Raw genomic sequence first — 27071 nt, 5'->3', positions numbered from 1 at the left:
TTCCACACTTAGCAGGGATGCATCTCCAACTTTCAAAGCCCCTTCTTCCTCTGGTGGCTTCATTGGACTCCTGAGTACTGAGAAAATGTTCTGATTCTAACAGTCGGCGCCAATCCCACCCAGCTCGGACATCACGCATGGAGAGAAGAAGGTTGGAGAGCCAGGAGCGGTTTTATTGCTCGCCCAGGGAGTCAGGCCCTGTTGTCATATGCTAACAGCTATGGGGCTCTAAGCTGGGGACCACCACCCTGAGATTCAGGACCAGGCACCCATTTTTATATCTATGTATATGTTCAGACTGTACTGATTCACCCCCTCCAAGCACGCAACACCTGGAGAGTGTTTCTAAAGGGCAGGTGAGAAGAATGAGCACGCTCTGTGGTTTTCTCTCAGGGGGCATCAAAACTGCCTGCTGTCTCCACCAAGTGCCAGCCCTGGAGGTCACAAGACGGGCACCCGGGCCAGTCTGGTATAGTTCCAACTAAACCACATGGATACCTCTGGATGAAATGGGCAGCCTGCCCTCGGAGATGCCTGTGCCTGGCCTGCCTGTGTGCCAACTATGGGAAAGCCACAAACATGGCCACGGCAGGCAGAACAGAGTCATCTCTCCTTCACTCCACATAAATGACAACTCCATCACTTTGGGGCTGTAATGTCAAAACCACTGGCATGCAACCACAGTGTCACATTTTGAAATTGCAGTATGTTAACGATGTTAAGAGCATCACTGACCTGGCTTCCACTCCCTTCCCAAGGACAGCCTAAGGAGACTGGAAGGGAATTCTTGTAAGATCGCACCCTGTGAAATCTAAACACCAAAGACCAGGGTGCCAACTCCGGGATCCCCCTCCCCACAATAAACATCCTGAGGAGCACACAAAAAGAGTCCAGCGCGTGTGTGTGGGTGCATGAATGTATGTGTGTGTATGATGGGTCCTTGGGCCCCTTTTCAGGACTGACCACCACCATCAGTACAATGACCCCAGCCCTAGGCTTTGTCTGGTCCTTGTGAGGGTCTCAGCTCAGCTGCAAGCCCACTCTGCTCCAGTTCTGCAATGACAGACATGTATTTGAACTCGTTGGGTCGGAGGTTAAAGGTCTCTACCAGGCCATAGGTCTCCTGCCGGTCAGTGGCATAGAAGAGCTGTACCTGGTTGGCGATGCACTGAGCCTCAGGGATTTTCTGAAAGGGAAGAGAACATGGTTAAGGCCTCCCCTTCTGGCTGTAGCTCCCCTGCCTTAGAAGGGCCTTCAATGGATGGACCTGCCCCTAGAAGCCCTTTCTAGACCACGGTCCCAGCCTTTGGGGATGGACTCCCCCAGTTCTGGGAGAGACCCAAGATGGATGTGACAGTTAGGGACTCCAAAAGGAGCTGCATGAAACAGAAAATTGTATGGGGATGGTCTGATAGGAATCCTAGCCAGAATTCCACCCAGTGTCAATGTGCACAACAGAGACAATGAGCACGGTGAGCAGGAAGGAGAAAGCAGCAATCCTGGCAGGCAGCCTAGAAGAGGTGATGCTACACATGGGACCTGAAGGCAGGGTTGGCCTGAAGCACACACCAGGCTGGTGGATGCCCATGTGGTCTGACTTCTGGGGGGGGCTGGAGAAGCTCTGTTCCTCCCTTGCCTAGGCCAGTGCCAGCCCACATAGGGCCTAAAGCTCCTGATGTTAAAGACAGCCTCATTCATACTGGGCAAACTGCCTTTCCTGCTGTTTTCATTTTAAAATGCTGGTCTCCTGGGAAGGCGATGAATGGGGTATGGTGGAGCAAGTGATGGGTCTGGAGCCCGAGGGCCTCCTTCAGGTCCCAGCTAAAATTCCCTTCTGCAGGAAGCCTTTCCCATCCCCCTTAATGCCAGGCTAATCCTCTGTGATTACCTCCAATGTAGTCTTATCTATGGCTTGTTTGTACCCAGCTGTTTCTACACTGTCTCCCTGTTAGACTGGGGGCTCCCCTCCCCAGGGACTGGCTCGTCTTACTTTGTACCCCAGTACTCGGCACATGGCCTGGGGTTAGTGATGCTAGCTGGCTGACGGGCCTCACTGCATCTTACCAGAAAGGTGGAATCCATTTCTGCCGTCATGAGTACAATGCCCTTCTCCTCCTTGAGCTCTGGGAAGTGGTAGAGAACGAGCTGGCTTGATGCTGCCTCCCCCCGAGTCTACAAAGGAGAGAGGTACAAGCTGGGGTCACCGTGATGCTGCCAGCCCCGGGGACATAGGACACCCCAATATATTAGTCCTTGCTCTCTGATCCATGGGAGCCAACAGGACAGAGGAGTGTGTGGAGAGGCCTGGGCCCAGCAGAGATGGGCCCAATGGCCGGCTGTGTTGGCTGCTTCACAGGTCACTTAGAATAAATAGTTTCCCAAAGAAAAGCCCCAAGGGCCATTCGTGAAAGGGGAAAGGGAGGTCTGGGGGACACAGGGGTCACCCTGGGTGTGGCATCCATTTAATGGGTTTGTGCCTGCCAGGGGCCAGGCATTGTGGCTATGGAGCCAAAAATCCCCATAGAGCCTCTGCCTTTAAGGCTCTATTTTACTGAGGAGAAAAAGGAGCAGAGTTAAAGTGACTACTCAGAGGTTGGCCATGGCCCCAGAGGAAGTCTCCTGGAGAGAGGAAAGTTGGGGGTAGATGACAGACCAGTCTAGCTTTGGACCAGCCAAGGGTGGTGGCCCCAGCTAGCAGACTCGCTAGAACCGAAGGGGCCAGAGTCTGGGGGAAGATGGGATTGGCGGGCAGGCAGCCAAGGCCCGGGGTTGGACTCGGAGAAGGAGACCCAAAGCTGAGCATGAGAAGGTGGTCTCTCAGCACTGTTTCCAAAACTGTGGCTATCCAGCTCAAACGTCAGGAAAAGTCTTTTAAACTGTTAATTGGAAAACAGCTTGCCAGGGCAGGCCTGGACACCTCCCGGGCTCTCCCAGTCCGCTCCTCACCCTCAGGTGCTTGGAGCATGGAGTTCCGTTTGATTCAGTAATTCAATAATTACGACACCAGTAATATACGGTGATACAGTAATAATAATGATGATGGCGCGTATTTTGCAGCGCTTTTATGGTTACGAACTGAAAACCTCCAGAGGGAGGCGATGCAAGCATTTTTACTCCAATTATACAGAGAAGGAAAACAAGACTTCAAAAAGTCGAGGTGAGCATGTGGATTTGAATCCAGGCCTTTCCTGGCTACCTGTTCAGTGCCCTTTCCCCTTACTGGACATGTGACCGTGGGCCACTAAGCCTCAGTTTCCTCATATGTCCACTAACTACATCCTGGGACTGCTCTAAAGTGACCTTACTCCTCTCCCAAACCCATGGAGGAGGCTTGTGGTGGGGAAAGTAAGTGGCTGGGAATGGGTGGGCTGGACTAAACAATGCTAGTGAGAAGACCAAGAAGCCATATGCGGAGAAGGAAATAAGACGAGGGGCACAAGGGAAGGACGAGGTGCTTCACAGGGGAAGATCCCCTGGAGCTGGGAGTATCAGGAGGCCCGCCTTCAAGCTCACCCCAGCAGCCTGCCCTGGCGGCCAACCCAATGTAAACTTGGAAAGCCACGCTGACCCCTGCAAGCCTCCGGTGGGTTAGATACAGCGTACCCACTCTGTGCCACCGGGGGACAAAGACACGTGCAACTGGTCTTGGTGCCAGGAGCTGTCAGATGGCTCAGAGAGTAGTCCCTGGGCTGGTGGTGAGGAAATATTTCTGGTTATGAACCAGAAACACATAAAGAGATAACTAGTGACCCAAGGTCACTGATGCTTGGAGCCTCAGGAGAAGCGCTACCCAAAGCACCATGAGCATTGAGGAGACATCCCTGGAGGCTCCAGGGATCAGGGAAGGCCCCCTAAAGGAGGCAGACATTGGACACAATGACTACTTCTCTAGCATCAGAACAAGGGCCCCTGGGGCTGCTTCTAACCCCTGAACCTTACTTCCTATTTCTGGGACGAGCCCTACTTTTGGGGAGCTAAGACACACTGGCCTCTGATTCCAACCAAGAACAAAGCCCAACCCTCTTGACCAGGAGCCCTGCAATGTTGCTCACCTACCTGGATGTTTATAAGGGCAGTGAAGTGGAGCTCAGGACCTGACCACTGTCCCACAAAGAACTCGTAACCTTCCCTCCTTGGGAGGGCACACAGGAACTGCAGGGAGTAAACACAAGGGGTGGGATGGGGGGGGGGTGGTGTGAGACGTCCAGCAAAGACCTTCCACGTGCTGCTGGGGCCTCAGGGGCCTGGAAGGCACAAACATTCCCCCCAGAGTACCAATAAGAACAGGTAAACACTTGCTTCAGGGATGGCGAGCGGACCTCTGGGTTTGCAAGAGCTACAGAGATGCTAGTTATTACTATTCTTGTTAGGAACATGCAGGGAGGAAGCCCCTCCACCAAAGCGGGTCAGCACCTTCTCCTGGTCTAGTGCCCTGAGCCAGGCTGTGCGGCTCCTTCTGTCTCCTTCTCTGGATCTTCCTCCTCCAGGTCATGCTCTCCCTCTAACTGCAGGTGGGGGTTCCTCAGGGCTCTGTGCGGGGGCCCCCTTCTCTTCTCCCTCTATCACTTCACTTGGTGATCCATTAGCTCCCAAGGATTCTCTGACCATCTCCATGCTGGTGATTCTCAAGTCTACCTCTCCTGCCCAAACTCTCTGCTGAGCCCCAATCCCACATCTTTGGCTGCCTATCAGATGTCCCAAACCAGATGACCCAGCAGAAATCTTAAACTTGGCACGTCCCAAACAGAAATCCCAATTTCTCCCTGTGCCCAGGCCCTCACCTAGGGAGCAGGTGGTATCCTCCACTCTTCACCCTCTCACTGTCCCATAATCAACCTGCTGCTAAGCCTGTCAATTTTATCCTCCTGACGATTCTCCCAAATGACCTTCCTCTCCTCTGACTCTGCCCCCAACCTGGAGCAGACCCCTGAAGGTCTGCTGGTGGGCCTGCCTGTGCCAATTCTTCCTTGGCTCCAGGCCACCTTCCAGTGAGCTGTGAAAATGACTTTCCTAAAGCTAAGGTCTGACCATGGCCTCCCTCTGCTGGGGACACTGCTGTGACTCCCCATCACCTCCAGCATCAAGGACAAAGTCTTCTGGTTGTTCGTAACCCTTCATGTACTGTGTGATCCAGAGGTATTGGCCTCTCTGTGGCTGCTCTGTCTCCCAACTCCTGGCCTTTGCACCAGCTGTGGGGATGCTCTTCCTCCTCATCTCTCCCCAGCTTCCTTTGAGTACCAGCCTTTCCCTCCTAATTCCTCTTAATGCGCCTGCCTTCCTTCTGCAGATAATTCAATTTATCTCGTCCACAGCTTGTTGGCACATAGTTGTTTGTGTGCGTTCTCGCCCATTAGACTGTGAGGTCCTCGAGTGCAGGCATTTTGCCTTTCTTTTAGCCCTAGCATTTAGCCCAATGTGGGTACGTAGTAGGTGCTTCATGTTTACTGACTGACCCCCAAGGCAGAGCTTGCACCCAGGGCTCTGGATTCAGAGCTGGCTTTCTATCATCTCTAGTCACTGGCTTAAAGGCTGATAAAAAGATCAGTGCTCTCAGGGAAAGGCTTTTCTACTTCTGGGGGATTCACCCAAATGAAAGCTTGGTGGTTGAGACCCCCAAGGGCAGGTGACCGAGTCAGTCTACTGGCCCTGGTTCCTGAGCAGTCTGACCACCCCCTCCTCCCAGGTGCTTTGGCATCTCTGCCCACATGCTGACAGGCCGGACAGGGCAGTAAAGGCCACAGCCCCCTCCCCCTCAGAGGGCAGATGAACTCACAGATGGGCACTTCTGGGCTCGGCTCCAAATCAGGTCAAACTTCTCTGCCTGCAGGGTGGGAACAAGAAAAACCAAAACTGACTCAAAGGCAGGATGGAGACAGACCAACAGCACGCTTGTGTTGGATGCTGCAGGCACCTGGACGGTCAGGCCTCCGGGGGTTCAGGCTCACCCTAGAACTCTGGCCACTGCCAGCCTGACAAGGCCTTGGCAGATACACCCCCCGCCCTGGCTATGCTGGCTCACAACCCTTCAAGCACGTTCTCCCTCCTGGGGCTTCTCTTCTTAGCCCTGACATCCCCAGGTACTTCAGAGCGCACGGGCTCTCAGGCTCCCATCCTCTGGGCTCCCTCCAGAGTCCTTCCTAAAACATGTTCCTTACAGCTGAAGACAAGCCCCTGAGGAGGTCTGACCGGTCCTGGGCCTGGAGAAGAGGACTTACAGCAGCCCAAGATCACCCTGGCTTTCCTGGTTGTCATGCCATACTGTGGACTCTTATTTAGAGAGCAGTCTCCTAAGACGCCCAGATCATTTCCAGACACACTCTCTCAACCTACACTTGTGAATGGATTCTTGCTCCCATGTGAAAGATTCTACATATCTTGCTCCCTCAATGTCATATGAGGTTCATCTCAATGTTCCAGCCAGGCAAGAACATTTTCAATCCTAATTAGTCACCCAGCGTGCTGGCTACTCCTACCAGCTCTGAGTCATTGACAAATTGGAGAAGCAGGCAAGCCCTGTCTGAGGCCTCTTTACCTCACAACCCTGTGATCCCAAGACTTCCCAGCTCCATTAGTTGTGGTGGCCTGATTAGAAACAGTTGTCAAATAGCAAACCAAGGAGCAATAAAAGAACGTGGAAATGCCTTGGAAGCCCTGGCCTACTACCAAGGACTTGACACACAGGGACGTCTCTGAGATGGGAAGGACAAAGAAGACCCACGGATGTCAGAGAGAGGAGCGGGCTCAGCTTAGCAGGACCATGAAATGTCCCCCAGGAGAACGTGGGCTCTGCAGAAAGAGGGGGCACAGGAGCAGAAAAGGCAACCTCCTCCTCCCCAGCTCAGGCTGGCCGTCAAACTGCTCACAACACCTCCCTTCGTCCTCCCAAACCCCAAACAACTTACAGGGATGACAGCGTAGATGGTATCTTTTGTTGCGAAGTACTGCTGCCAAATCTGGTGAGAGATGAGAAGGACCAGTGTAAGGTCATAGTGGGCCCAAGGGGAATCCCTGCCAGACAGAAGCCCCCAAGAACCCAAGTCAGATCTCCACACTAATGCTCATGGTTCAGAACTGACACCCCTAGACCATGGTGAAGGAAAACTCCCACAATTACATTTTTATGATGAGCAACGCCACTGGCCCTTAGTCAGGAAGGGATGACGAGCTGGTGTCCAGTAGGATGCCTTCTTGTGGAACATACCCAGCAAGCCTTGCTTCAGGGGACAGTGCCCCGAGGCCCACCATTGACACCATGTTCCCCCAGGCATTCAGATCTGGCAATACTACCTTCTCTAGAACCTTCCTCCCAAGAACAGCATCAATGGCATGCTGGGTAAGATCGCTGGGGCTCCCAGGCTGGAGTCTTATCTCAAGTGAGGCACCAAAGGATGACCCAAAGGTCTGGGGGAGAACAAGATTGCACCTCTATGACATGAACTGTGGTAAGCTAGGGTAGAGAGGAAATCATGATATAGGGGGAAGAGTACTGGACTTGGGTATGAATCCTGCCTCTGATGCCAGCTGTGTGACCCTGGGCAAGTCACTGTTGGCCTCTCTGGGCCTGCTAGGCTCCTAGTCCGTGACTGGCCAGGCTCTGGATGGAAGTGTGGGTCATAAGAGATGAAGGATATACATTGCTGGTGATGATGTCTCAAGGGCTAAAACTGCCAGCTGTTCCTAGTATCAGCCTGGGCACTCCAGGTTTACCTTAAAAATCCACGACAAGTCCAGCCCCCAAGAACCCTCTGGCTTAATCTCCTCACCATCCCTATGGAGGTGTCTGATCTCTATCTACAGCTCTGCTCTGCTCTGTATCTTAAGACACGGACCCACATCACTAGCTGTCCGATGGACTTCTCTGACTGCACATCTGGTGGGCATCTTAAGCTCTGCACATCTGTGATGGAGCGCATCATCTTTTCCCTAAGGCCTCCCCTTTCCTGTCTCTGAGGGCATATGCCCAAATCATCCTCAGCTTTTTGCGCTCTTGCCAGCCCCCAGAACCTCGAAGCTGAATCCTGCTATCCCCCTCGCTGAGGCCTCACCACTGCTCACCTGCACTATGCCAACGGCCTCGAGATTCTGCCCTCTTATTTTGTTAGATATTTCCCAAACGTGACCCACAACATTCCTGAGTGAGGTTCAAACCAGATTAAGATATAAGTGGGGAATATTTGACAAAATAAATAAAGATAGAAGAAAACAAAGATCATGCTGAGGCGTGGCTTTTTGAGTCACCACACACCCACAGGGATCCTCACATACAGGTTAGTGGCCCCTCTTTCGATTTGGCTTTGATGCCATGGGTGTAAAGCATGGTCAGGGAGCAGCAGGACGTCCAGTTTCACAAGAACACGGAGTGTGAATGGGCAGCTGCGAAGAAGAGGCTGAGGAGGCAGAGGCTGAGGCCAGATTAGGAGGGCTCTGAATGCCAGGACAATGAATTTGGATATTAGTATTAATAATAATAACAGCTAGCAAGCATTTTAAAGTTTGCAAAATGCTTTACAAATGTCACTTGATCCTCATAATAGCCCTGGGAAGTAGGGGCATGTATTATCCTCACTTTACAGATCAGAAAACTGAGACAGACAGAGGTTCAGTGACTTGCCCAGAGTGGCCCAGTCAGCGTCTGACTCCAGGCCCAGGGCTCTATCCCCTCCTGGTACCACTCAGCTCTATGGGGCTTAACGTTTCTAAACTCACTCCAATTCCCCCACGAGATGAATAGTACAAGTGGAGGTTCACGAGGTTTTGAAGCAGGCATGGGACAAGATGGAAGTCGACGGTTTACTGGGGTTACAGCTATGATATATAGGGCTGGGAATGGGGAGACCAGCTGGGAGCTGGCCAGTCACCGCAGAGGAGATGAGAGCCTGCCCTGAAGGTGTTGGAAGGGAGAACAAAACACAAAGACAGGAGTCCCTGGTGCTGGGGACCCAACCTAGAAGGGACCGGTCAACAGGAGCTTGTTCCCACCCTCTATGGGCCCCACCTCGGCATTGCCAAAAGGCCTTCCCTCCCTGGGCCTTCTGAGTGGGGGCACGAAGCACTCACTTTCTGAGCTCACCCCAAGGAAGGAGGTGGCAATACACTACCTGCTGGATCTCTTCTCCACTTTTATCTTTCACCATCTCCAGGTTCAAGATCGAGCCGAGAGTCTGAAATGGGAAATGAAGGCAGTCAGAAGAAATGTCCCACAGCAGCTCCAGCCTCTGGGAGGTGAGGGAAGGGGAGGGGCTGCCTGGTGGATGGGAGCCTGACATACGGCTGCTCATTTCCCAAATTCAGCCCTGCCTCTCAAACATCCCGGTTCGGGAAGAGCTTCTTTAAATTCTGCAGATAGTAAGGAAGCCCTGGTTCTTGCATTCCATCTTTTTCCACTCTCCAAAGGCCCCGTTCCTCTTGAGGATGGCCCAGAGTGACCAGGAAGGACTGGAGGAAGGTGCCTGTTCCTACCAGTCCCACAAGTCAGGTCTGGTCCCATCACTGGATCTCTTCCAGTGTTTGGGCTCAGTGCTAGACAGCCCTGGGGTGGGGCCAGGAGCCAGACTATTAAAGCTGATGAAGACAGACACCCAGCCTCCTCAGGCCTCAGAAGGCCGGTGCTCCCAGCAATACTCTCGTTTATGGACACAGAGACCGGAAGCGCTAGGAGGGACATCCAGGCCAGTTCTCTGCCTTTTGTGTGCACGTCATGGACCCCTTCCCAGACTAACGCTTAAAAAAATCATAACTAAAGCAAACACTAAATTTTGTTTAGAAGACATCCCGGGATTTGTCCACAGACCCACGAACCGCAAGTTAATAACCCTTCTTCGCTTTACAGATGAGGAAGTTAAGGCACAGAGGAAGAAAGTGTTTTTCCACAACCCCATGGCTCTGGCCAAGCCTTTAGTCAGCTTCACTTGTCACATGTGCTTCTCCACTTCTGAGGGGGCAGAAACATCGGGAGCTTGGTGCAAACTCTCCCGGCTCCATGTACAGCCATGCGACCAACTAGTGACTCAACCCTTCCGGACCAGTAAAATACGAATAACAACACTGGCTCTTCCCCCCTCCCAGGGATGCCAGGAGCTGCACTGGGATACAGAGATGAGGCATCACCAGCGTCCTCAGCTGAAGCCTCTGAAGGCTGCATGGGACGAGTAGCCCTGGCCCTTACCAGCCGTATGGCCAGGAGCCAATCACTAAGCCTGCCACGACTCTCGGTGACATACTAAGGCACTCTGGGCTGCAGAAGGAGCTGCCCCCCCACCCCAAATCCGGGGTCCCTGACCCTACCTTGTCTTTAGTGAATCCTCCCTTCGAAGACTGTTTCCCCAGGGCTTCCGTCTGAAAGAAACAAGTTAATTGGTCTCTGCTTTGCAGGAGGGAAAGGGAGCAGAATCAGGTAAGCTATCTGTGGCCAGCTTTGAACTTTTAGGCAAGTGGACACTTCCAGCCTCTCTCCTCCTCACCAAATCTGCCTTCTTCATTCTGCTCAGAACACCCATTCCAACTTCTAGACTATCCCTGATCATCTTTCTTGGTGAGCGGCTGCCTTTGAGAGGTGGCTGCCTACAGCAGAAAGAAGGGCAGGGACTGGGCCAGCCACCTGTCCTCAGGAACAATGACCCGAGAGCCCAGCTCTGCTCTGGCCTGCCTTGGGCGGGTTCCGCCGTGAGACACCAGACAGGGTGAAGCAGAATTTCACAGTGTGTTTCTTAGAGGAGGTGGGAGGTAGAGGCAGAGAATATGTGTTGGGGGATAGAGAGGGGTCTAGCTTGGCTGGGGGAGGTGGGGCCACAGAGGAGCCCAGATCTCTGCCAAAAGGCAGGTCCAGCCTACAGGCTGAACAGGGTACCCATGCCTGTACTGGCCTGGGGGACCCCACTTTCCATGTCTTCCTCATACATGCAGAGGCTCGCATTTCATTGGAAACCAGGCCTATAGCTGGAAGTGAAGGCTCAGTGAGGGATGTAGCCTGGTTCCCACAGCAGAGCCACACCACTAGTGGGAGATGCCCAAGGCCACAGTGGGGAGGGCCGGGCCAGCAGGCCCAGCTGCATCCAGGCCCCCCTGACATCAGTGACCCTCCTTCCTTAGAGGTCCTTTTCCTGGAAGGTGGCACTGACTATGGTGCCCTGCTGGGCCCTTCCTGTATCCCTCCCTGCTTCCCGACCATGAATATAAGCACTGAGCCCAGCCAGAGCCCCTGGGTGCACTCCCAGGCAGGGCCCTGACAGGGCTGGGCTTTCAGGCAGGGGCTGCATTAGCTGCAGCAAAGCTCTCTTGCCTTCTGCTCCACACACTTGATAAAGTCGGCTTGCTTGGAGTGTCCCACAGGCTGCTTCCGAAACTCGTGCCGCTTCTCCAGGCGGGACTCGAAGGCAGCGGGGTCAGATCTGTAGGAAGGTGAGAAAGGTGGGGGGTCAGGCTGGGGGAGGGGTGTCTCAGACTTTGCTATTTCACTCTTTCTGATGTCCAGAGAGATGAGACTGATGATGGGGAGCACAGGGGAGATGAGGCCCTCCAACAGGATCCCTCCTAGCCCACCAGGCACAGCCCAGGGACGACAAGGTGGCTCAGTGGATAGAGCCCTGAGCCTGGACTAGGAAAGACCCAAGTTCAAATGCAGCCTCAGACACTTTCTAGCTGCGTGACCCTTGGCAAGTCACTTAACCACTACATGTCTCAGGTTCCTCAGATTAAAACAGGGAAAATCACAGCAGCAGACTCCCCTCCCCCCACTTAATGAATCTCTTTTTCCTTCCTTCCCAGGGAGCATGGAGGTGGCTTCTAAGCCAGGAAGATTTGAGTTGGAGACTCCCTGTCTGCTGGGCTGCAAGAATATGTGTTCGTGTGTGTGTGTGTGTGTGTGGGGGGGAAGCATCAAACACAGAACAGTGAACAAATGTGTGTGTGTGGGGGGAAGCATCAAACACAGAACAAACAGTGAACAAAGCACGTAAACTGTGCCCCTCCCACCCCCCAGGCCCAGGCCCTCCTTGTAGATGGCTCTGCTTGACTATGGACCCCCTCCCCCCATCCACACCTGCCAGACAGAGGAGGCCCCTGAAAAACAGAAATCCCAGGTTTTAAGTCCCTGGCCCTTGGGGGTCTGGCCACCAGGGTGCTGGTGGAACGTCAGGCTTGGACACCATGCCGAGCCTCCAAGAAAGAGAAACAAAGGAGAGGCTGCTCTCCAACCCTAGACAGTCCACCAGCTTTTATTAAGCACTGACTACATACCAATCTTTGTGAGGCTATAGGGACACTGGTTTCTGACCTCGGCCAGCCAGTATTTATTAAGCACCCAAAGGTTATAGAGATATTGGATTCTGACCTAAGACAGCTAGCATTTATTAAGCACCGACTACATACCCGGCACCGTGAGGCTATAGGGATACTAGATTCTGACCTAAGAGCCAGCATTTATTAAGCACCGATTATATACCCGGCTGCGTGAGGTTATAGGGACACTGGATTCTGACCCAAGGCTACGGAGGAGACTGAGTCCCCGGAGGTCTTCCGAAGGCTCGGAACTCTAGAGCTGGAAGGGGCTCAGCCTCGCCCCACCCTTTACAGATAAGCAAACTGAGGCCCGGGGCGCAGACGGGCGCTTTCCCACCCCGGCTCGAGCGGCAGGAGGTGAAGGAAGGGGCTCCCTGGGGCCCTCGGAGCCCGAGCCCCAATAACAACCGCCTCTGACAACGACCTGGGGGGGAATGGGGGAAGGCACCAGCGGCGCTGTCCTTCCCATGCCACAGAAGAGGCTGCCACAGGGTGAACACGCCACCGCGGTTTCCAAGGACTCTCCGCACTGCGCAGTCGCAGAATCTGGCTCCAGTCCCCGCCTCCTCTGCGCCATTTCGAGCCTATGGGCGGGGCTCCTCTGCTTCCTAGCCCCACCCCTGCCCCTCGGCACCTGCGCAGTCGGGGAGAGATTGCCTTTCTCACCCCCCCTCCGCCCCGCCCCTTGGCACCTGCGCAGTGGCAGGATCTGGTCCCTACACCAGTTCCAGGGAGGAGCTCCTCTTCCTCCTTGCCCCGCCCCGCCCCTCCGCACCTGCGCAGTTGCTGGATCTTTTCCCGGTACTTGTCATAGTAGGGGTTGGTCTCGAGCTCGGCCTCGCCGCTCCCGGCGCCACGGCGCACGGAGAAGAGCCGCAGCTGCTCGGTCCCCACAAGCCCCAGGCCTAGGCCTGGACCCAGAGCTCGACTGCGCACGGCGCACAGGCCCCGGTAGAGGCCGGCCACCTGCAGCACGGCTGGGCCCGCGCCCCCCGCCGCCATGGCCGCCATGGCCGCTGCCATAGTTTCTTCGCCCTCGCCCTCCACCTCTGCACCCGCCCCCACTGTTGCTTCCGCCGCCGCCGCTTCCGCCGCGCACCCCTCCATCCCCCTCCCCCGGCGCCGCCGCTTCCGCCCCCGCCCCCGCGTCTAAGGTTCCGCAGCAGCAACGTTCCTGCCCAACGGGCGGGGCTTCTTCTGCGCAGCCTCGAGAGGGGAGGGGCCTGGGGAATTTCGAATGGGGGGGGGGGACCTGTAGAATTCGAACTCAGGGCCGGCTCCCAGCCCCCTTGAGTCTTTGCTTGAATGCCTCCTCGAATGGGGAACTCATTGTCTGTTGAGGTACCCCATTCCCTTTGGGATGTAGCCCAACCCTAAATCTGCCGTACAGCTGTTTGCCCCATGTTTGTTATCCGAGGACCAGAATCTCAGAGTTGGAAAGGACCTTCTAGATGGGGAGTGCAAAGACCTGGGTTTGCATCCTGCCTCTACTTCTGGCCCTTCTGGGGGTAACCTTGGGCTCCATGTCTTCCGAGCCTCGGTTTCCTTATTTATGAAATGTAGGGGTTCGACTACATCTACAAGCATTTATTAAGCATCTACTACGGCAGGCATTGCAGGAAGCTCTGGGGTCATAAAGAGCAAAAACAAGGCCCCTGCCTGCCCTCAAGGAGCTCCCAGTCTAATGGGGATGATCCCGTGTAAATAACTGCATACAAGATAGAGGCAGAGTGGGGGAAGGGAAGGGAAGGAAATACATTTTCAGTGCACTGTGCTTGGCTCTGCTGGGGAAGACAAGAATAGACTACCACCCAGTGTGTGTCTTCAGGGAGCTCACAGGCTGCCTGCCGGGGGAGGTGAGGCACAGATGCACTGGGACCTTCAGGCCCTACTGGGCTCACAAAGACAAAAGTCTCACAGAATTTAACATTCCATTACAGTAAGGGGGAAATGACGCGGATGCCAGCTGTCAAATTGGATTATTACAAGAGAAATGAACACAGATGTGGAACCCTATGCAAATTCTGAATGTTTGTTTGTTCATCCATGTGTCCGTCCATCTGTCAGTCTGTTCATTTATTCATTCATCCATCCATTCATCCATCCATCCCTTTACTCATTCTTATCCAGCAAACATTTACTTGGCCAGTGATATGCAACGCATTGCTCCAGGGAGGCTTTGGGGTGTGGGGGCAGGGCTAGGCTAGAGAGATAAGACACCTCTCTTTTTCCCAGTGGAGTTCATGACCATATTATGCCACAGGACCTCCCCAAAGGAACCCGAGACCTCAAGGAGGGGCTTTCTTTTTTGTGCCCCTGCCCCTGCCCTGGAGCTACTAGTGGTGGGTGTCTGGTGTCTTTGTCCCAACAATAGCCCAGCCTCTAGAATGTTTAGGTTCTGGAACCTGGCAACCTCTAGGAACAATAATGCGTGGGGGTTCTGACCTTAGCTGGAGGAGGACTGGGAAGGAGGGCCTTCCCTCAGAGAGCCTCCTGAGGCCTACCTCGCCCAACACCACCCAGCCTTCTGCCTTTATGGATCCCCGAGGGGAACGGCTGAGCATCCCTGGTGGTAGGTGGCTCTTCCCTCCTTCTCCATCTGAGGAAAGCAGCAGGGACAGCCTGACATGGGGACAGAGTAGAAGACCGTCTGAGTGGTGGAAGTGGGGGTGGCAAGACCCTTCGTCCTCATCATGTCTTTTCCGCTGGCAGTGGACGTCTCCACCTTGGCTCTGGGGTTCCCTGAGTGGTGAAGTTAAGTCAGTTGGTCTCTCATCAAGTGGGACCTCTGCATGGACAGGACCCCATAGCCTTTTAGAACTCCTCCAACCTCCCTCGGGGTCCCTAGGAGGAGGGAGGCCTGCTGGTAGTCGGGTGGCTGGAAGTCTCCCATATCTGGTTGCCCATTAATGCTAATCCTATTATCTCCTCTCCTAAGTCTGGCTCCCACTCTACTTTGGGGTCTTGGGGCTGTGCTCTGTGGTTACCGGTGGCTGCATGGTCTTTCTCCACTGGAGGAAGAAGGTTCGAAGGGAAGAGCAGGCCCAGGAATGGGTGGAGGTGATGCAGGCGGCCACCTTCACCTACAGCCCCCTCCTCTACTGGATCAACAAGCGTCGGCAATATGGTATGAATACCGGAGTCAAAGTGGACCTCCCAGTGGCCAGCCCCAAGCCAGAGGCCCCCAAGCCCTTGACTAACAACCAGGAAGGAAGGAGTGATGCCTCTGCAGCCAGATTCCTCATGTCCCCGGCCTCCGCCCCACCCTTGGTCTGTTACCCAACCCCAGCGCCACACAACCCCATCTTCCAGGAGGTGGCCTTTGCCCCTTCACTGTGCAACGTACCACCCATGGTGAACCACTCTGCCTCTTTTCCTTTCAACGCCCGTCCTGAGAGGAGGGTCCGGTTTCATTCATTGCCAGCTCTGGCCCGTCGGGACTATCGCTTCAACATTAAGGGCTTGGCCTATGAGTTGTAGCTTGACTTGGTCTGCTAGAAGCATGGGGAGGGGTGTGGGGTGGAGGACCAGGAAGCCCCAGTGGTCAGCTCTTGCTCTGGATTCACACACATGTAATCATCTTTTTTTCTGAAAGTTCATGGCTTCTGTCTTCCCAATGCCCTAATTGCCTATCCCCAGTCAATTCAAGTCTGATATTAAACTTTTTAATAAAATATTAAAAACAAAACCTATCGGTCTTGGGGATGGAAAGTGGTGTTGGGGCTGCGGCAGCCAAAATGAGTTGAACCTGGGACCATGGCCTAGAATCTAGGCCCTAGATAATTATTTGAGCAGAGCCACAGTCCTGAGACGCAGGAAGCAGCAACCCTCATCTTCGGGTGAGGGATAGCCGCAGCTACTTCCTGCCACAGTGACTAGGCAAAGCCTCCTCTCCTTCTAGGCCTGAAAAACGAGGGTCTTGGGCTGGTCTCCCAGTCTCCAAGTTCCCTTCTGGCTCTCAATGTCATGATCTTGCAAGCTTCATGTGGTAGTTCTCTGTTCTACCCACCTTAGCCCTCACAGCCCCATCTTCCAGGAGGTAGCCTCCTCCTCTTCGCTGTACAAGTCATTGATCCACTCAGACACAGTCAGGGCCAAAAGAGGAAATAGGTTTTATTTAGAGAAATTCAAACTTGTTACATGTTATTAAAGTGCAAGGCTCCTCTCAGGGCTGGGGATCATCCGGGGGCAGGAGACATCTAGCCCCTTCCAGGGTGTGGGCCAAACAGCTGAGGGATAGAGCACATTCACCTGTCCCCAAAGGAGACAGTGACAAAGTAGATGACCAAGGGCAAGATGGCCCATGCTGTATGGGAGTATGTGGGCAAGTAGGGGAGCATGCCAAAGAGGGGAGGAAGAGAGGGAGAGGGAGAGGGAGAGGGGGAGAGAGAGGAGAGGGAGGGAGGGAGGGAGAGAGGGAGAGGGACAGAGAGAGAGGGAGGAGGGGGAGAGAGACACAGAGAGAGAGAGACAGACAGACAAGGTCAACCCCTGATTCAGTTCCTGGGCAGACAGATAGATGCCTGGACTGGGAGGGGCTGGCTCAGGAATGGATTGCAGCCAATGAAGCTCCCACCCCCACCTCTCCTCTGGCCAATACTCCTGAGATTTAAGGCTGTCAGTCAACTAACTCCCTTCCCCTGAACAGGGCCGTTTATGGGCAAGACACTCACTTGGTTCCCTCTAGGTCCTCAAGTGCAGCCCTTTGACTAAATCCAAACTTCCCAGACCAAATCCCCTTAAAGAAAGGCTGGGCCTGTTCTGCCTCACTTTTCATGCCTGGCTCCTTGACCAAACCCTGCCCCAAGAATCAGGTAACTGAAGGCAAGAAACACAGTTTAAGAGTTGGAATGGGAGAGAACAGGAGAGAAGGTAAAATGTATGTAGAGCCAGGTAGTCTTGGCTGCTCAGGGCCAGGGTGGCCAAGTGCTCACCAGCTGTGAAGTCTGTCAGCTGCTGCTGGGCCTGGATGAGGCACAGTGGCTTGGTGCCCAGGCAGCTCTGCCCGTCAGCGTGGTGCCAGAGGGGCACTTCAGGAGGCCTGCCTGTCTCAATGGAGGCAGGTGACTTGACCCCGGGACCCTCCTGCTTGGGAGCTGGCCAGCAAAGGCAGACTCATTGCATGGCTGGCCCTAGCCTAGCTCATGCCAATGGGATCCTAAGACAGACCCTTTTTAACTAAGAATTAACCAAGGGCTGTCCACTGATCTATGAATGACTGCTCTGAAATTAAAGAGGGCAGCCTGCACTGGCTCCTTAGCTGTGCTTCACAGAAATCAGTTTCCAAAAAAGTTCAAATAAAACCAAACCAAAAAGCCCGCAAGTACAGACAAAAGCCTTACGGTACAATACATACAGATCTCAGAGTGATCAATTTTATTGCTAGAATTTTATTTGGTTGTTAGAGAATTTATAGGGACAGGTGTATCAAACAGGGTCGCAGGCATGGCCAGGACACTGGTCGCAGGCACCCAGGGGGCCTGTAAACAGCAGATAAAGTCGTCCTGCCGGGCAATGGCACGGTGCACCCAGAAGGGGATGCAGGGAGAGAAGCCTTCAGTGGTGGCACATTGGACACATTCCCAGAAGGGCACTGGCCTGCTTGTGCCTAGCTCATCTTCACCACCTACACAAGGGTTTTGTGACTCAAACTTAAGTTAGGGATCATGCCAAAGGTAAAGCACATACCCAAGTAGGTATGATGCTTTACTGCAAGAGAGCAGAACAAAGCTCATCTAAATAAAGGGGCTTCCCTCGAGGCAACTTCTCCAGCCTCCCTGGTCCCCACTGAAGAGCTCTGCAGACACTTCCTCCCCCGTGACCCAGAGACCTTCCTGGGAATGGCAGATGGGCCTGAACGTACTGCCTGGGGAGGCGAAGACTCCGAGCAGCACTGGACGCCCCCCACCAACCCCACCGTGGAGCGGAGGACTAGGACAGATACTGCGCTTGCTGAGATCAAGGAGATTCCTGCCTCCTGTCTCACCCAAGGGCACAACACGTCTGCCATTTCATTTTGTGACCTGGGAGGAGGCTCTAACACTGGCTGGTGGGTGGCCCTGGTGACTGAGCTGAGACCACCCGTGGGGGACTAGCCTGTGTCCTTCCCATCAGCTGGAGGAGAGGCTCTGAGGAGGGGAAGGTGACATCTCAGGAAGAGGAGGAGAAGCCACAAAGGGCAGACTCCATGGTTTCATGTCATACTTCCCTGCAAACACTTTAGCTAAGCTTCACAACCTGAAGAGTGTCTGACAAGGCTGGAGGGGCCCACCAGGCCCTTTTCTGACTCTGGACAGGATGGGTAAGGGGGCAGGATGGCTGTGAGCAGCAGCCCTCCTGCCTGGGTCATGGGGGAAGTGTCTAGATATTAATGGCTAATTTTGAACTGTTTTCTCATACCCCCCAGTGCACATCATTCCCTGTTCAATGCCAACTACTAACAAATGCTTGGAAAAGGCCTCTCTTGGAAAGAAAAGACAAGATTTTTCTGGGTTTCTATAAAGTGCAGCTAATTTAAGGCAAATTTATGTAAAATAGAAAATAGGGGTTTTTCTCTCTCTATGTACATGTTTTTCAGTTTAAAGACACGGTCTTGCCTCTCAAGAAGGACCAGAGAGGAAGGAGGGCTCCCTGCATCAGCGGGAGTTTTAAAAGCGACATTCCTGTGGGTGCCATGAAAGCACAGTTACTGCTGAGCATCCAGCCAGAAGGAAAGGTTCTCCTCTTTAAAAAAATAACCATTTTATAGACTCTCCAAATGAGGGGTGCTATGCAGCTTCAAAGACGTGGGGATTGCTGGGCTGAGGGACAGGTGACTTGTCAGGCGACGAGCTGGAGGTCTGAGCTGGGTTTCCAATTCTAATTCTGCTCCATATGCTCAATGCCTAAAGCAAGTCTCAGCTCCGGGAAGGAATATCTCCCATCTCTGTCCGTGTCAAACTCTGCCATGCTCTGGGCAGATGGGACGGCAGAGCCGAGTAGGTCCCAGAGATCCTGGTAGGACAGCTTCCCCTCAGGCCCCTGGCCCGTCTTTTGGAACAAATCCAGGAGATCTGTTGGAACAAGGCATTCGGTCATCACCAGCTCACTCTTGGGCAAACTGCTTGGGAGGGCAGTGGCTATAGGAGGGCTGAGGAACCTGGGGTCCTACCGTTTCACTGCAGAGAAGCAGCCTGGGGGCTGTCAGCCAGGAAGCCTGACCCAGGGCACTCCACTTATAGAGTCTCACCGAAGGGAGTGAGGTGACAAGGAGTGAGAGCTCCTGATTCCCTGTGAAATGATTTCTCCACTGAGGAAGTGTATTCGAGGCACTGCCCTCACCTGTTAGCTCACAGTGCCTCAGGGTCTCCCGCTAAGGCTTGGGGCTGAGACTGTTTGATGGAGGCCATAGGGACTCTGTGGGTTAAGTCCAGAGACTGGTTGCCTTCTTCCCCATCTTGGGCCCTCTGGCTAACTCCCTCCATTGTGGGCTTTTGTAACTGCCCTGCTACTGGAACTAGAACGATTTCCTGTGTCTTTAAAGCCTAAGTGGGAGATGAGAGACATGCCCACCACTGTGTGATGTTCATTCTCGCCAGCCCCTGAGGAATGACTTTCTTCAAATAGGGAGGACAAGAGCATTTAGGGTCAGAGGCTCAGCACAAGGGTTAGGCTGGTGGAGGGAGATGACCTGCCTGGCCATCTCCTGGGTTCTCAAGGGACTGCTGTCTCTGCCAGAAGGACTAGCTACAGATGCTGAGACTAGGGGATGGCCAGAGGTAAAACCTGGCCTCAGACACGGCTGGTGGGATCCTGGGCAAGGCACTTAACCCATTTGCCCGCTTCCTCATCTGTAAAAAGGGGTAACAAGAGCGCCTCCCTCACTGGGCTGCTGTGAGGGTCAAGTGAAATAGTATTTGTAAAGTGCTTAGTATGGTGCCTGGCACACAGTAGGTGCTTAATAAATACCTACTCCCTCAAATCAACCACCTCTTCTGGGGTGTTCCCAAAGCCAGCTGAGTCTCCATTGGTTTGAATAATTTGTTGGTACTCACACAAGGTCCCAACCCTTATTTGCAGACTCAGCTGCTGCCCTGCCAAGAGCAGGCCCCAGGAGTTTGACTGTACTGGTCCTTCCACCCACACAGTCCCCGTCCTGGGGCCTCCAGGCCCTCCTCAGGGCACTTGCAGGTTGCACAAGGCTCTCAGTGTGCTTCCTGAAAGGAAGAAAGGACAGGGAATGTGGCCAAAGATTCTCAAATGAATCCAACTTCATTCCAGATCTCAGTGAAAAAGGGAGGATACAGAGCAAAGCAGAGACCCCGCAAAAACACGACTGCCCTGGACAGGATGGGATGGGGAGCTATCGGGTGACAGAGCGCTTACACTTTGGTTCTCTGGCCCCAAACAACAGAATGGGGAGCAATGGGAGGACAGCCTCAGGAAGCAGTAAGTCTCCTGTCATCGAATGTGTTCAAGAGGCTGCAACCACCCACTGGAATCCCAGAAGCCAATAAGGTGAGCCTAGAACTGACACTTCTCATTCACTGACTCCTTAACAACTGGAGTGACTCTTCTTGGAGGTTTCCATTTTTTTAGCTGCAGCTCTCTCCCGAGGACAAGGTAAAAGGGAGGTCTGATTAGACAGCAGGTGTTTTGAAAAGGACCTGGAGGTCTGAGTGGACCACAAGCTCAATGAGTTAGTAGAGTCGGGGTGGGGGCATCCTTAAAAAAGCTCCTGGGATCCTGGGCTGCATAGAGAGGGATGTGGTGGGGAGGGCAAGGTAGGGGAGAATTGCTGTGAACTCTGTTCTTGTCAGAACTCTTTGAAGGATTGTATCCTGTTCTGGGCAGCACACTTTAGGAAGGACATTGATGGGCTGCAGAGTGTCCTGAGGAGGGCATCCAGGAGAAAGAAGGAACCTTGGAGGCTGCTGAGTTCAACCTCCTCATTTTACAGGTGAGGAAACGGACGCCCAGGGAGGTGGCCCGAGTTCACAGAGGCCCTGAGGAACAGAAGCAAAATCTGAACCCAGGTCTTCTGATGCCAGAGCCAGGGATCTTTCCACTGAACCACACTGCCTCTCAGAGGGCAAAATTAGGGAAAAGGCATAGAAGGAGCAGATTTGGGCTTTAGCTGCCCCACAGTGGGATCAGCTGCTTTAGGAGGAGGTGGGTTTCCTCTGCCTGGTCTCTAGACCGGAGCTGGATGACCCCTGGCCTGGGCCGCTCTAGAGGGGAATCTTCCTAAGGGCTATGTGGCTCCTTGCAAGGAGCCTTAGAGAGCATCTCTTCCAAGCCCTTATTTTGCAGGTGATGAAACAGCAGGCTGGGAGGCACAGGGACTGTCTAAAAGGATCCAAGACTGGGATCTGAACCCAGGTCCTCCGACTGGCCTGTTCTCAGGTTCCCCTGAGATCCCTTCACAAACATCTGACTAACCTGAGAGTGGTTTCAAAGCCCCTCAGCCCCCCACCCCCGTCCCAACCAGCTCCATTCTTGCCGTCCTTCCCTCTCAAACTGACCTGTCAGGCTAGAAATTTCTGGGATGGAGACAGGCCTCAGACGGATGGTCTCCACCTGGTTTCCAAGAGATCGTGGCGAAAATTTTGGAAATGCAGATAGCTTTGATGCAGCACTCTGTCTTTTCTCTGTAACAGACATACATAGGACGATTAATCTGATGGGACTGATACCAAATTAAGCCACATGGAAGGTCCCCTTTGAAGATGCCTGCAAATGCAAGGTGTTAAGGGCACCATCAAATCTGGAGGAAGAAAAACACGGTGACAAAGGGTGTATGCATTGTGCTGCTGGAGGGAAATGAAGTGAAGGTTAGACTGCGATCAGAAAAGGCCTCAGAGGGAAACGTGAAAGGCCAGAAGGACTCTAACAATGACAGATGATGACCTTTGGGCTTGGGTCACCCCACCCTTGAATCTGGCCACATAGTTTTACTGGGTAGGGAGTGGAGATGTGGGCGCACCTGCCCCTAGTGGGTCTACTTCCTGGTGCTTTGGCTCCCTTCTTTCTCCTCCGAGGGCAGAACACCTGGAGTTAGACAACTCTAGGCACAGAGACTGGGGATGCAAAGTCCTGGGGTAAGCAGGGAGGGGAGAAGGACGTTGGGGTGTGAGAGGGAGCCCCCCCCCCGCCTATGGAAAAACCACAGCACATGGGAAAGGGGCAGCCACAATGGAGCAGGTAGGTGGGCGTTCTGGCCGCTGGCTGGCGAGCCTGCCTCCGTCTGGAGCCCATCGCGAAAAGGTTCCCTAAGAACAAGCCATGCCAGACGGACGCCTCATTTCTTAACAGGACTGGTCAGACAGGGAATGAAGGCTGTAGCAGGGCACCTGGCAAAAGGTCTCCCTTTATTTTCTCTTGGGGATGATGACAGAGTGACTTAGACTCGAGGAGGTGACAATTTGGTAGATTCAGAACTAGCAGAAGGACTGGGCCCAACGAACAGGCCTGAATGGATCAGCTTCAGGCTGAAAGACCTGGGGGGGAGTGCCCTGTCCGAACCCCACTCCATGATCGGGTGTTTTCTGACAGCTCCTTGGCACCCCTGCTGGCTGCCCTTTGCTCTGGCATGCTCACTCCTGGCTTGCTTTCATGACTCTTCTCCCACCCTCTGCCTGCTCCTCCTCAGGCTCCCCTCACTGGATCCTCATCAATACCATGTGCACTTGACATGGGGGATCCCCAAGGCTCTGTCCTGGGCCCTCTTCTCTTCACAACCTCTCACTGGGGACCTCACATCGATGATCTCATGAGTCCCCATGGGCTTAATTATTATTATTTAATAATTTTTTTCAGTTATCAAGTACTTACTTTTTCTCCCTGCTACTTCTGCCCCTCCCCCATGGGAAAAAAAGGAAAACAATCTCTTGACACAAATAAACATAATCAGGCGAAACAAATTCCCTCATTGGCCACATCCGAAGAGCTGCGCCTCCTGATGTCCGAGCCCCCTGGCAGCCTTAAGTGCACCTTTTGGGGGGTGGTGGTGCAGGTTAGTGTCCTTGCTCGCTGTCCCAGGGGTGAAGTGATCATCCTTATGCAGGTGGCCAGTAGATCCCTATCTCCGACCCTGACCTCTCTCCTGAGCTCCCACTGGCATCTCCAGCTGCCTCTTGGTCATTGAACTGGGTGTCTTGAAGGCGTCTCAAACTCAGCAAGTCTAGAACAGACTCGCCCTCCCCTCTTCCTAACTTTCCTGTCATCCTGCATCACAGCTCTGGACTCCTCCTGCCAGCCCTTCCTGGACACAAATGCACCCAGCTGGTCTTTTGCCAGACAGTCCCTTCCTCCTTGGCTAGCCTGCCTCAGGCCTCTCCCCTCCCCAGGCCATCCTCTACTCAGCTGCCAATGTGATCTGCCTAACTGGCAGGTGCGCCCACATCTCCCCTCCCTACCCAGTAAGCTCTAGTGACTCCCTAGTGCATGCCAGATAGACTATGTTGGGTATTTAGAGCCCTACCCTCTTTCCAGACTTGTTCAGCATCACCCCCCCTCCCGACAGCCTAAGGCCAGACCAGCTTTCCTGTTGTTCTCACACACAATACACCATCTCCCAGTACCTTGGCCTGGTCTATGACCCTTCCTGGACTGCCCTCCCTCTTCCCCTTCGCCTTTGAGAATCCCTGATTTCCTTCAAAACTCAGCTCAAATCACTCCCTCCTATACTAGCTCCTTCTAGCCCCTTCCCCTGATTTTCTTATTTAATTTGCATGGTCACATATGCACATGTGGCCTCCCCAGAGAGAATGATCGCTCCATGTGGACGAGGGCTACTTCACGTCGGTCTCTGTATCCTCAGTGGACTGACGAGGGCCTTCACCTCTCTGGGCCTCAGTTTCCTCATCTGTAAATGATAGAAGTCCCTTCCACTCCCTGAGGCACCAGAAAAGCCTCCTCCAGGCTCTCGGGCCTAAGGCATCCAACAAAGTGCCATCTGTAGTAAGAGCACTGAGGTTTCCCATTTAAAACCGCTGACTGTTAAGCACTAACCCATAGGCTACAACTCAGGCCAATTCTCTGGCCACGTGACACTAAGGTTAGTTAATAGATGCAGGAAATTTTATGTCCAACTCAACAGGTCCCATTGACCCTTACCAGACCTCTTGGTGCTTGAGCTTGGGCTGCTTGCCAAGGCCTCTTCTCCTAAGTCCACTGACGAAGAAGCGTTCTGGGCTGGGCCAGGGGCTGACTCACCTTCCTCTGAGGCCTCCTTAGGTGGCTTGTTGGGCTCTGGCTTGCCTGTGAGAGCAGTGATGAGCTGGAGCTTCTCCCTCAGCTTAGAGGCCTGAGAGTCTGCACTGTCTTCTTTCTGCCCCAAACAAATATCAAAACAGGTTTGTGGGAATAACTGGCCAGAGTACAGACAACTACTATATTGGAGGACATGACTGCTATTCTCACAACCTGAAAAGCTGTCCATCTATACCATGGAAAAAGGATTCAGTTTGATCTGCATGGTCCCAGAGGGCAGAACTCAAATAAATGGAAGACAGTTCTTACCTACAGAAAACATGATATACGTATCTGTACGTGGATGCACACATATCTAGAAGACCCGGGCCTAGCCCTATCACTTAATTGCTATGTGATCTGCAACATCAGTCTGTACCTTTGTCCGGTGGAGCCGCCACATGCCCTCCCGCCTCCCTCTCATCCTCTCCTCTGAGCCTCACAGTAACCTGGATGGGAAAGCATCCATGTGTAGCTTGTTAGGGGTAGTATGCACACAAGGTTTTATTGTCTGTACTACAGGACTTCAGAGGAAGCAACATCCGTGTCTGGCTAGGGCTGAGATAAAAGCGCCATGATCTCCTGGAGGAGGGCATCCCTGGCAATCATCCCACCCCCTTCACTCCAGAGGCATCCCACTAGTTCTCTTGGCATCAGAGCAGTGGGCCCTGCCACACCGCCTGCTCCTCCACTGATCCAGTGACATCCTTTGTACTTCGTGGTCTGCTGGGTGTGCTGAAATGTGCTCACACCCACCACATGCCTCAGAGGCTGTCATGTTGGATCACCATCCACGTCATGCTCCCTCAGGTTCTGCTCTGCATCCTGTTGGTGATGTCATCAGCCCCCTTGGGGTCCTCCCTTCAAAGCTCCTATGGAGCTGACTCTCAGCCTCCCATGCTCAGGCCTACTGTGGGCAGGTCTCATCCTGCACCTCCAACCACATACTGTACACTCTGAACCAGCTGTCCCACCATCAGTCAACCAGCACTTAGAGCCTGCCATGTGTCAGACCAAGGGTGTCCATCTTTCCTCTCCAATGCGCCTCCTTCCTTGCCTTCCCAGTCACTACCGAGGACTCCACCATCCTCCTGGCCACCCAGATGCTTCCGTCCCTCTCACCTCTCTCTTCTCTTCCCCATCCGTTCCTCTCGTCCATTGTCTACCCAGCTACTCCAGTGATATTTTTAAGGCACAGGTCTGCTTAAAGGGCTCCAGGGCTCCCTCGGCTATCACACAATGCATGCACACACATATGTGCATGCACATGCACATACATGCTGGCTCCAGTTGGCCCTCCCACACTCCCTGTACTCCCTCTCTGCTCTGGCCTAGCCAGACTGGCCTTCACACACAGTAGCCTGTTTCCTACCTCTGTGTCTTTGTGCTAGCTGTGCCCCCCAAGCCCGGGATGCACCCTCTTCACCTCCCACCTCTGAGAATTTCGTTTGCTTCAGTGTCTGGCTAGCTTTTTAGGGGTACCGGCTGGGTTTGCCTTCCTTTGAATCCCCAGCACATAGCGCAGTGCCTAGCACATAGTAAGTGCTTAATAACTGCTTCTTGTGGACTCCAAGATGACCCTATGGGAAGTCTTTGCCAAGCCCCTCAAGCACCAATGCCTCACTCCCATGATTCTGTATGTGCTCAGACACCTGCATGTTGTTTCTCTGAAGGGACGTGAGCGCTTTGAAGGCATCCCTACTTTTGTATGTTTAGTGCTTAGAATACAGTAAGAGCTTAATAAATGCTTGTTCACTCCCATCGTGCCCCTCCCTTTCCAGTGATGCATTCTGGCCGACTCTCCTGTTGCTGAATTTTGGGTCCAACTCATCCATTTACAGACACGCAAACACTGACGGACAAGTTTTCCATTTTGTCCATCCAAGTGCGTACCAGAGTCTGGAGAACAGACGTTATTCATCTACTTGGCTTTTCCCGTGTGGAGGGTTAGTCCAAATTTCTGTATGAATATGGATCTCATTTTGGAAGCCCTGTAATATAATGCCATCTGGGAAGAGGTGCTTCTAGAGGGCACCATCCCCCTGGTTCTTGGATCTTCTCTATGAAACACCTTAAGCAAGCCCAGGTTCTTACACAAGGTTCTTTCTGTAATGTCTATCAAAGATTCTTATAAAATGTTGACACAGGGGAGAGGCCATAATTGAAAAGAGCTGCCAAGATACTTGACTGAATCAAAGATGTTTTTTAACGGTCAAACACTGAGTGACGTGAGATTTTGTTTTCTCTGTAAAGCTGTGGTCTCCTGTGGAATCCACAAAAACTGTACTTAAGATTGGAAGGTAGGCATGTGGATTGGGACTCTACTGGTGAGAGGTCCTTGGTATCTTCCCCTGAGTTGATCTCTCCTAATAGCGTGGCTTCCAGCCCACATGACCCCTGGGCACACTGGGCCACACAAGAAGCATTTTTTCCTCTGTCTTCTTCAGTTTCCTCGCTTCCTTAATAAGAATTTATTAAGCACTTACTGTGTGCCAAACCTTCCCTCCCTCCCTCCCAGAGTGCTAGAGTCTATATTGATACTAGTTACTATCTGGGCTGGATGG

General features: G+C 53.3%; 3 protein-coding genes across 5 annotated transcripts in view; 1 reads left to right on the top strand and 2 right to left on the bottom strand.

Moving 5' to 3' along the window:
* Window positions 1-152: 152 nt before the first annotated feature.
* On the bottom strand, window positions 153-13383 carry ATPAF1 (ATP synthase mitochondrial F1 complex assembly factor 1). The gene is made up of 9 exons (XM_036757657.1): window positions 13052-13383; window positions 11279-11387; window positions 10285-10335; window positions 9099-9161; window positions 6903-6953; window positions 5774-5821; window positions 4057-4152; window positions 2065-2172; window positions 153-1186 (listed from the first exon to the last, which is right to left on the bottom strand). The coding sequence occupies exons 1-9, from the start codon at window positions 13381-13383 to the stop codon at window positions 992-994; spliced, it is 1053 nt and encodes a 350-aa protein (XP_036613552.1). The 3' UTR covers window positions 153-991.
* Window positions 13384-14724: 1341 nt separating this feature from the next.
* On the top strand, window positions 14725-15954 carry TEX38 (testis expressed 38). Its single transcript, XM_036753772.1, has 2 exons — window positions 14725-14848; window positions 15215-15954. Exons 1-2 carry the CDS (start codon window positions 14812-14814, stop codon window positions 15754-15756), a joined length of 579 nt encoding a protein of 192 aa, XP_036609667.1. The 5' UTR covers window positions 14725-14811; the 3' UTR covers window positions 15757-15954.
* Window positions 15955-16368: 414 nt separating this feature from the next.
* The window catches only part of EFCAB14 (EF-hand calcium binding domain 14), a 34703-nt gene continuing 24000 nt past the window's right edge, over window positions 16369-27071 (bottom strand). For all 3 annotated transcript variants that reach the window (XM_036754969.1, XM_036754970.1, XM_036754971.1), the window contains 3 exons: window positions 24472-24586; window positions 21780-21905; window positions 16369-19328 (listed from right to left, as the gene is read on the bottom strand). In XM_036754969.1, the coding sequence (XP_036610864.1) occupies window positions 19135-19328; window positions 21780-21905; window positions 24472-24586 (435 nt within the window). In that variant the 3' untranslated portion in view covers window positions 16369-19134. The remainder of the gene's footprint in view (window positions 19329-21779; window positions 21906-24471; window positions 24587-27071) is intronic.

Source organism: Trichosurus vulpecula, chromosome 4, assembly GCF_011100635.1.
Source record: "Trichosurus vulpecula isolate mTriVul1 chromosome 4, mTriVul1.pri, whole genome shotgun sequence".
Lineage (NCBI taxonomy): Eukaryota > Metazoa > Chordata > Mammalia > Diprotodontia > Phalangeridae > Trichosurus > Trichosurus vulpecula.
The sequence above is the reverse complement of the archived record's forward strand: the minus strand, read 5'-3'. Positions and strand labels throughout refer to the sequence as shown.